Source organism: Bison bison, unplaced genomic scaffold (genome assembly GCF_000754665.1).
Source record: "Bison bison bison isolate TAMUID 2011002044 unplaced genomic scaffold, Bison_UMD1.0 scf7180017864072, whole genome shotgun sequence".
NCBI lineage: Eukaryota > Metazoa > Chordata > Mammalia > Artiodactyla > Bovidae > Bison > Bison bison.
This window is the reverse complement of record NW_011494644.1, coordinates 11245162-11255010: the sequence shown is the minus strand read 5'-3', so window position 1 is coordinate 11255010 and position 9849 is coordinate 11245162. Positions and strand designations below refer to the sequence as shown.

Genomic DNA, 9849 nt, shown 5'->3' with positions numbered 1-9849 from the left:
ACCTCCCCAAATTTCCTGCACCTCGATCCTGGTCTCCCTTTCCCAACATTCATTGTCTCAGCTTCCTCCCCCCATCCCTTTCTTCCTCCCCACCTTATTCACCGCCACTTCCCTCCCCACACCCTCCGCCCCCTTCCTCTTCCTGCCTCCTCATCTCCCTCCTGCATCCTCTCCTCCACCGTTTATTCTACAAAAACTCCAGCACTTAGATCGGGCTGGGGGAGGGGAGTGGTGTCAGGAGAGGGCTCTCTCGCCCGGGCTCCGACTGTTCTCTGTTGGGACCACCCAGGTCCGGACGACCCCCAGGGTGCCTCGGGGTCGCAGAGCTGGCAAGCCAGGCCTCGTTTGGAGACATGCAGGGGTGGCGTGTTCCGAACACGCACCTGGGAGAACGGAGGGGCACTGCTGTTGACCCTCCCTGGTCAGCCTGAGTTGACCTGCCCCATCTGGGCTTTTTAACCCAGTCAGCGAACTCGTCGGAGCTGGGGTCATTCACGTACTTTGTAAGAAAAAGAATCCCCAAAACAGGACCAAAGCTCCCAGCTGCAGGGAGCAAGGGAAGGGCGGAGAGGTGTATTATTATTTTCTAAGAGGACGAGAGAGGTTTGTTGCACGCGACAGTCCGCTGGGGAGGCGGGGACCGAGCCACAACACGGTTCGGAGTTGGCGGGTTTTTTTTTTTTTCCCCTAAAAAAAGTGTAGGGAAAAAAACCTAAAAGTCTAAAAACAAACAAAAAAAAAGGATACATCAATCTGATTCTCCCTTTTTGTATGCCGATGCTGCATGGGTCTGAGACACCAATAAACGGAGACTGCATGAGACTCGTCTCTAGCCTCAGTTATCCTTACATGCGTGCGCTGCGGGGGCCGGAGGTACTGCCTCCTCTTCCGCAGACCCTAGTGCGTGGTTTGCGCATGCGCTGCGCCGGTGGCCATCTTTACTGTGGGCCGAAGCCTATCATTCCGGAGCGCCTACCTGCGCATGTGCAAGCCTTCCCTCGCTTTCCTCTTCAAAGTAGCTTAGACTAAAGCGGAGCCTCCCGCGCCATCTCGGTGCGCCTGCGTACTGTGACCCTGCGCAGCCCGGGAGGCGGGTCTTAGCTCCAGGTGCGTACGGTAGCTGAGGTGGCGAAACTTCGAGGTGTGAGGAGAGGGTGCCGGATCCAGGTGTAGAGAGGGGTGGCGTGAAGGCGAAAAGAACGGGCCCGCCCCTTTCCGGCCTGGAAAGTAGTTTCGGTGGGTCCCTGGGAACGTCGGAATACCAGATCTCGATCCGTGGGGGCGGGGTCCTTGGGGGAACTTGAGCGCCCCCTTCTGGGAACCGGCGGGTCTGTTCGCAGGGACTGCTGTTGGGGCCTGATTGGTTAGACAGACGTTCCCCGAAGCCACGGGAAGCCCTACCCGCGGAGGCGTGGGTGGGGGATCCCTAGCTTAGTACTCCTGCCATCTCCTGTCATCGCAGGGCCCCTTCCCTAGTGGCATATGTCCCTTGTCCGGGGCCATGGAGACATTGCAGCCACCACGGCGGCGCCTCTGTCTGAAGAAGGGGAAGTGACCTCCGGTCTCCAGGCTCTGGCTGTGGAGGATACCGGAGGCCCCTCTGCTTCGGCCGATCAAGCCGAGGAAGAGGGAGAAGGAGGCCGGGAGGAGGCTGAGCATGAGGGGTCCGGGGCCGAGGAGGTGCAGGGAGAAGCCCCCAGCCCTGAGGGGGAGGAGCGTGCCAAGGGAGAATCCGAGGACTGGTGCGTGCCCTGCAGCGATGAAGAGGTGGAGCTGCCCGCAGATGGGCAGTCCTGGATGCCACCCCCCTCTGAAATCCAACGGCTTTATGAACTGCTGGCTGCCCACGGTACCCTGGAGCTTCAGGCTGAGATCCTGCCCCGCCGGCCACCCACGCCTGAGGCCCAGAGTGAAGAGGAGAGATCCGATGAGGAGCCAGAGGCCAAAGAGGAAGAAGAGGAAAAGTGAGGGCACACCCTGGCACCTTGTCCTTGGGGCTCCTCCCCTGATGCCGGGAGGAAATAGGGAGGGAAGGTGGGACCCAGGATCATGGGAAGTGAAGGGAGGGAAGAGACGGGGAGAGGAAGAGCCAGGGGGTTGGGGACAAGTGTGGTTGTTTGGGGGTGGGAGGGGAACCACCCTCACCCTTCACTGTCTGTCCCCCTGCCCCAGACCACATATGCCTACAGAATTTGACTTTGATGATGAGCCAACGACACCAAAGGACTCCCTAATTGACCGGAGGCGCACCCCAGGTACAGACGAGAGGGGAGTACTGGGCAGCGGGGGATAGGGGGAGATGGGGGGGTGGGGTGAAGAGCCTCTGCTCCCACTTACTCATAAAGTGACTCCCTAAAAGAGGCCTTGACTTGGTGCCTTGGTAGCTTCAGCAGAGAGATGCTCCCAGTGGTGCCGGCCTTCCAGCTTCCGTGGTCCCCTGTTGTGTTGTCGCTCAGTCGTGTCCGACTCTTTGTGACCCCATGGACTGTAGCCGACCCCACTCCAGTACTCTTGCCTCTGTCCATGGGATTTTCCAGGCAAGAGTACTGGAGTGGGGTGCCATTTCCTTCTATCTTCCCTTAAAAGATTATCACAGATAATTTCATCATGCTTCTCATTACTTTGATCTCAGTCATTGTAGAAGTCCAAGTCATTTCTATTATTACCTAGATCCGCATACCCACACTGCTGGGTACATGTCCTAATCTTACCCAGTTTCCCGTCCTGTGTGCCTTCCTAGAGTTTACCATTCTTGTTTTGTTTTGTTTTGGGCTGTGCTGCTCGGCACGTGGGCTCCTAGTTCCCTGACCAGAGATTGAACCTGTGCCCTTGCAGTGGAAGCACAGTCTTAACCACTGGACCACCAGGGAAGTCCCCTTGCTGTTGTGCTGTGCTTAGTTGCTCAGACTCTTTGCAATCCCATGGACTGCAACCTGCCAGGCTCCTCTGTCCACAGGGATTCTCTAGGCAAGAATACTGGAGTGGGTTGCCATGCTTTTCTCCAGGGGATCGTCTCAACCCAGGGATCGAACCCAGGTCTCCCACATTGCAGACAGATTCTTTACCATCTGAGCCACCAAGAAAGTCCCCTTGGAGCCATCTTCTAAAAAAGTTTGGGCTATGGTGGTCTTTGTTGCTGTGCACAGGCTTTCTCTAGTAGCAGCAAGCAGGTACCGCTTTTTGACACTTGGGTGTCTCATCGCAGTGGCTTCTCTTGTTGCGGAGCATGGGCCCTAGGGCACTCGGGCTTCAGTAGTTGCAGCTCCTGGACTGTAGAGCAAGGGCTCTGTAGTTGTGGCACACAGGCTTAGCTGCTCCAGGGCATGTGGGATCCTCCTGGATCAGGGATCGACCTCATGTCCCCTGCGTTGTCAGGCAGACTCACAACCCTTGGACCATCAGGGAAGTCCTGGAGCCATTCCTGATTTCGGTTTCTCTCACCTCAACATTCAAGCCAGCAGCAAGTCTTGTTAGCTCTGCTTCCACATGTCCATGTTCGGCTCTCCACCTTTAACACAATATCCTCATTCAAGCCACCACCATCTCTGTCACCTGGAGAGTTGTGGTAGCTCTTAACTGGTCTTCCTGCCACCAGTCTCAGCGCTAGAGTTGATTTATGTTTCAAAATGTAAGCTGTGTCACTTCTCTTGTTTTCAGTCCTCCAAATTACGGGGGCTGGGGTGGGTGGACGAGCATGTCAATTGAGAGTCCAAGCCCCTCTCTCCCCCACCCAAGGCTTCCATGTACACTAAGAGATCCAGACCCCTTGTCATGGCCTGTAAGTCATTTCTTTGGCCTTGTCTTTCCTGTCTCTGCTAGCTCTACATTTCTCATTAAACAGACCTCTGTGTTCCTTCCCTGGGGCTTTTGCACTTGCCTGTCCCTTGCCTGGGACACTCCTTCTTGATCTTCATATTTCTGGCCTCTTCTTATAATTCAAAGCTTCACTACCCACCCCATCTGAGACCCCAACCCTAAATCTCAGAACCTTCATGACGTCTATGGCAATTATGTCTGAATGAATTGAAAAATTTACATGGTTTACAAATAGTTTTCTACCCTGCATATAGAAAGATAATGTGCTTCTATTTCTAAAACTTTGAGTGTGAGTTGAATGTGCCAAAATGAAACCAAAAAATTAAAATGTGACAATATCCAAAAAAAAAAAGCCTTCACAACAGACCTGGAAATCTCTTTGTTTAATAAGCTCCCCAAGTGATTAAGACCCAGGCAGGTCTGGCACGTACCGCCTCACTCCCTTCCACTTTTCTCATCTTCCCCTTCTTCAGGAAGCTCAGCCCGGAGCCAGAAACGGGAGGCCCGCCTGGACAAGGTCCTTTCAGACATGAAGCGACACAAGAAGCTAGAGGAGCAGATCCTTCGTACCGGCAGGGACCTCTTCAGCCTGGACTCGGAGGACGCCAGCCCCGCCAGCCCCCCACTCCGGTCCTCGGGCAGTCTCTTCCCCCGGCAGCGGAAGTACTGAGGGTGCTGAGTCTGCCTTCTGGAGCCTTGGCCCACCTTCCCTCACCCAGGGCCTTGGGCAAGAGGAGAGATGCTCCCAGACTCCCACCACAACACCTTGCCAGAAGGAGGACTGATGTGTGTGTGTGTGTATGTTTTCTCTTGAACATCTGTTGGGAGACCTGAGCCGAATTTTCTGAATCTAAAATAAAAAAAAGTTTTTAAAGCAAGTTACCTTCTCTTAGAGGAGAGGCTGCAGCTGAAGCCAAAACCCTTGTGGAGAAGCAGGACTGTACTCACCCCGATTGGGCAATTGAAGGCAGATGGGGTAGAAGTGAACTCAGTCAGCACCTGCCCCCTGCCTCGGGCCGTGGACCCTTCCCAGTGTGCGTCCCAGCTGCCAGCTGGCTGTGGGGCGGGCATTCCCTGCCGCTGAATGAGCCCAGTGCCTTCAGCTGTAGTAGGAGCCACCTTGTTCTTCACTAGTTGTTCAGTCGTGTCTGACTCTTTTGCGACCCCACGGACTGTAGCCCCATGGACAGCCTCCTTTGTCCATGAGATTTCCCAGGCAAGAATACTGGAGTGGGTGCCATTTCCTTCTCCAGGGGATCTTCCTGACCCAGGCAGGGATCAAACCCACATCTCCTGACTTGGTAAGCAAGTTTCTTTACCACTGAATCACCTGGGAAGTCAGAAGCCGCCTAGAGGTGGAGAAAAAAAAAGAAATGAGAACCAGCTGCGAGGGCCCTTTAAATCCCGAGCCCCACCCCTGAGCCTGCCCTGTCGGGAAGTGATCCCCTGGGCTGGGTGCTGGAGTTTCCCCGAACTGAGGAGTCTGTTGCAGCCAAGCCACACTTCTGGATGTAAGTACTTCATAAAGGCCCCAAATCCCCAAACCAGTGAGTGGGACCTTGTGGCCCTCAAGTCCCTCTCCAGCTCTGTTGTGCCTTCTTGGGGCTTCAGCTGGGGCAAGTGGTCCCTGAACCAGAACTAGGAGAAGACGGATGGCGGCTTGGCCTTGGGAGGGTTTGCTTTCCTTGTTTTTTTTTTTCTGGCTTCTGATGTAAAGGTAGATGAACTTGTCACCTTGCCGATACCCCCAGACCCGAAATCTCAGGCCTTTCTGACCTCCAGCTCCCCCATCGGCAGTAGGGGCAGAGGAAACCTAAGGGATCCATTTAGACTCCCTCCTCGAGTGAGGTTGGTCCCTGCCAGATTTATCTTGCCTGTCCCCTTGAGCTCTTAGAATGTAATCTTTTTTCCTCCGTTGACATTCCCCAGCTCTGCAGACGTCGAGGTTTTCCCCTCTGCCCTGCTCAGGGCTGTGCCAGCTGTGGGCCTTACGGATCATTTGAGAAATCATTGGCAGAGTAATCTTAAGGAAGTCTTGATTTCCAGAAGACACAGAGTTTGCTGAGCAAGGCTCTGTTTGGTTTTTGTTTTTGACGGGGTCGGGGACAGGGTGACCAAACTGAAAAGAGGAAGCTCTATTTTGGACCCACTGGCCTGTAATTCTGGGGATCTTAGAAGCACAGAGGGTTGCGGGGGCGGGGGGGGGAGTAATAGTAGAAGTAGGTTGTGCCCTCTTTTCTCTGCTCCATATCCGGGTGGGCCCCCCAGATTTTATGAGGAGAAGGGCTGGCAGTCACTAGGGTGCCAACTGACTCCCAGAAGCTTCTGCCTGTCGCCACCCTTGGCACACAGGACACCCAACCTGCCCTGGAGGCGAGGCTTTCTGGGCAGAGCAGCTCTCTAAAGCCATGAGCACGTAGGGCAGCCGCCTTGAATGGCCTCCTTGTTGGGTGCTGCCTTCCTAGGTTGCAGAGAATACCTTTGAACCGCACTGGCACTATCTCCTAAAGAGTACCCAGCCCCACCTGGGTCCTGAAGTCCTGATTCTAGAATCTACTGACATTTCTGCTTGAGAACCCACACTACTTCCTGGTTTGGCGGCTCTGCAGACACAGTACCTGGGGTGGAATTCTGGCTCCATCCCTTGATCACTGTATGATTCTGAGCAAATTCTTTAACTTCTTTTTTGTGTGTGTGTGAAGTTGCTCAATCATGTCTGACTCGTTATGATCCCGTGGACTGTAGCCTACCAGGCTCTTCCGTCTGTAGAATTTTCCAGGCAAGAGCAGTGGAGTGAGTTGCCATTTACTTCTCCAGGGGAATCTTCCTGACCCAGGGATCGAACACAGGTCTCCTGCATTGCAGACAGATGCTTTACTGTCTGAACCACCATCTCTTGATCACTGTATGATTCTGAGCAAATTCTTTAACTTCTAGGTTCTTAGGAGGATTAAATGAGTTGATTAAAAGCATTTACCACAATACCAGGCCCAAATTAAGTTATTAATGAGTAGGAGCTGTTACAGGGGGAAGTGAGAGGCACTTCCCACAGATAGAAATTCCAGAACCTCGCTCCTGGAAACCTTGTGAAAGTGTTGGTCACTCAGTTGTGTCCGACTCTGCGACCCCTTGGACTGTAGCCAGGCTTCTCTGTCCGTGGGATTTCCTGGAAACCTTAGTCCGTGGGTATGGGGTGAGGCTTAGGCATCAAGATGACCAGCTGAGTCCTATGATTGGGCGATTTTAGCAAATGTTGATCTGGATCAGGGGTTCTGAAGCCTGGTTCCTAGCTCACTTCCAATCTAGCTGATCTTTGCTGTCAATGACTGGCATTAATTGTTGACATCTGGGAGTTGTTCTTTAGTTGCTGAGTTGTATCTGACTCTGCAATTCGATGGACACTAGCCCACCAGGCTCCTCTGTCCACAGGATTTCCCAGGCAGGAACACTGGAGTGGATTGCCATTTCCTTCTCCAGGGGATCATCCCGACCCAGGGATGGAACCCAGGTCTCCAGCATTGCAGGCGGATTCCTTACCCCTGAGCCACCAGGGAAGCCCACATCTGGGAGGCAGGATAGAAACAGGATCAGCATCAGCCTGAGCTGGCAGAGCTGTTCTGTCCCCAGAACAAGCTGCTGCTCCCCAAAAGTGGCCCAGCAGGGCTGGAGCTCAGAGAAGATTTTCCTCGGAAGAAAAATTTCCTAAAAACTTTGCTGCTACTAAAGAAGTGGCTTATGTGAGACAAATCCTCAAGAATTTCCACTCTAGTCCCCTAAAACAGGAAATAATCTCCCTAAATAGGGAAGCTGTTTGGTAAAAACAACCTCTCTGCAGTCCCTGAGTAATGCGATTCTTGAATTATCTAAACAAAAACTAGAATGTTTAAAATCAGTGAAGGGAAGCTGCAAAGATGAGTTATGTTTTTGCTTGAGTTTTCTGTGTTTTTTCCTAAACCTAAGCTTAATAGAGGGCTTCCGTGGTGGCTCCATGGTAAAGAATCTACCTTCAAAGCAGGAGACGCAGGTTTGATACCTGGGTCTGGAAGATGCCTTGGAGAAGGAAATGGCTACCCATTCCATGTTCTTGCCAGGAAAATCTCATGGACAGAGGCGTCTTGCAGGCAAGAGTTGGGCACGACATAGCAACTAAACAACAAATCCACTACAAACAAAACTTGATAGAGGTGGGGGTGGTGGGTACCAAGGCTGTCTCCACCCTTTCCTCCAACCTCAGGCCTGCCCATGGCTTGGGACCAGGGAACTTGAGCGCTGGCAGGGGGGCTACTTGGACCTGGGGGTGAGGGGCTGGGAAAATACATGAAACTTTCTGTATTTGAGGAACAGTTTGCCATCTGGATTTACCTTCCTCCTCCTAGCCACCTTTCGTCCATTAGACATAACCCAGTCTTTAACCCCAGGAAGCAGTCAGTTTTATTCCCACTTCAGTCTAGGAGAGTAAGGCTCAGAGGCTAGCAAGTGGCCCAAGATCCTATTAGCAGAGACAGACCTCAGTCCTTTCTGTATATTAGAGTCAATGGAAGAGCTTTTATATATAGCAATATTTGGACCCCACCCCTGACCAGTTAAATTGATCTCCAGAGATGGGTGGTTTTAATATCCAGGTGATTCTAATGTACAGTCAGGCAGGGTTGAGAGGCTATTACAGAGCAGAGCTGCTCCATACTTTATGCCCAAATCATTGGGGATCTAGTTCAAGAGCTGACTGATTCAGCAACAGGTCAGGAGAACCCGAGATGCCACGTTATTAACAAGCTTCCAGGTGATGCTGTTGCTCCTGTTCGCTGCAGCCCCATACCTCATGTGGCTGGTCGACCAGGCATCTGCTATTTAAGATTCATGGTCGGTCATTCACAATTGACCCTGAAAATCGGACCTCTGATGACTCATTTATTTAATTTTGCTATAGCATGTTTACTCTTGAGCCAAAAGGGGTCAAGAAATTACCTCTTAACTGGAGGATAAAGCCAGTTTCTTCTCACAGGCTGTTTCATGTTCTGCTAGTGCAACACTTGCCCCTCCCTCCTTTGTCTGTGGGATGCAGCTGGGGAGACTGGTCTCTGAGACTCTGGGTGAAAGTGACTGGTTCTGGCAGGAGCCTCATGAGACATGAGGGTCAGTGTGATCAGGCCAGTCTGGACATGTACCCAGAGAGCAGCCTAGAGCACAGATATCGGAAGCAGACACTGAAAGGAAGTCTCAGTGAATTTAGGGAGTTGGGACCAAACTCGGGGCTTGGGCAGGACTTTCTAAAGTTCAACATAAAATTGTCTTCTGAGGGCCCTGGTATATTGAAAGTAAAATGCTCTAACTGTACACGTCATCTGGCAAACCACAAAAGCCTGTATTTGATACACAAACATGCTGCCCTAGTCAGGTGGTTTCCCTGGATCCCTGAGAGACCCTCTGAGGCTCACGTCTACTTCGGGGATGGCAAGATGGAAAAGGCAAAGTCTGTTTTGTAGGGGGTGGAGTTTTTTAGTGTGTGCATTGGTGGCACTGTGCAGCATGAAGGATCTTAGTTCCCCAACCAGGGATCCACCCGTGCTCCCTGCACTGGGAGCATAGAGGCTTAAGCACTGGACTGCCAGGGAAGTCCTCAAAGCCTGTACTTGGGTGAACTCAGCAGGTGATCTTAGGTGGAAGGCACAGCTTTGGGGCTGAGGAGGTGGTTGACCAGGGAGGTGAGACAGAGTCCCGGTACTGAAACAAGAGTAGTTAACAAGGGCTTGGCCTTGAAACAAGACAGGAACCCAGCCTGATTAGCTTCAAGGATGATTCTCAGCTGAGTCACTGAGCTGGGCGAGGCTCTCGGCCCCCCAACTGGGCCCAACTGGGGTGACAGATGGTGGAGAGGCTTCAGCTGCAGGGCGTGAGGGATCGTCCAAAGGAGCCTTTGGAGGCTGTTCCCAGAGCCTGCTTCCCAGCCTTGTGTGGCCTTCTAGAATTCAAGTCTTGTGGGGCCTCCCAGAGCCCTGCGCTCCCCTCCGCTTGCAGCCCTAGCCCTGCATTCTC

At 52.7% G+C, this 9849-nt stretch overlaps 2 protein-coding genes across 6 annotated transcripts in view; both read left to right on the top strand.

Annotated features, from left to right (window-relative positions):
* PAGR1 (PAXIP1 associated glutamate-rich protein 1) overlaps positions 1-4694 on the top strand; it is a 5898-nt gene extending 1204 nt beyond the window's left edge. For 2 of the 5 annotated variants that reach the window (XM_010837316.1, XM_010837315.1), the window contains 3 exons: positions 1463-1964; positions 2173-2255; positions 4290-4694. In XM_010837316.1, the coding sequence (XP_010835618.1) occupies positions 1483-1964; positions 2173-2255; positions 4290-4486 (762 nt within the window). In that variant the 5' untranslated portion in view covers positions 1463-1482 and the 3' untranslated portion in view covers positions 4487-4694. Of the gene's footprint in view, positions 1-86; positions 1965-2172; positions 2256-4289 lie in introns of those variants that run through there. The other 3 variants (XM_010837313.1, XM_010837314.1, XM_010837312.1) reach the window with 3 other exon arrangements.
* Positions 4695-5220: 526 nt separating this feature from the next.
* Positions 5221-9849, top strand: part of MVP (major vault protein) — a 19755-nt gene continuing 15126 nt past the window's right edge. Inside the window, exon 1 of the mRNA XM_010837310.1 lies at positions 5221-5327. The gene's annotated coding sequence lies outside the window, so the exon portion shown is untranslated. The remainder of the gene's footprint in view (positions 5328-9849) is intronic.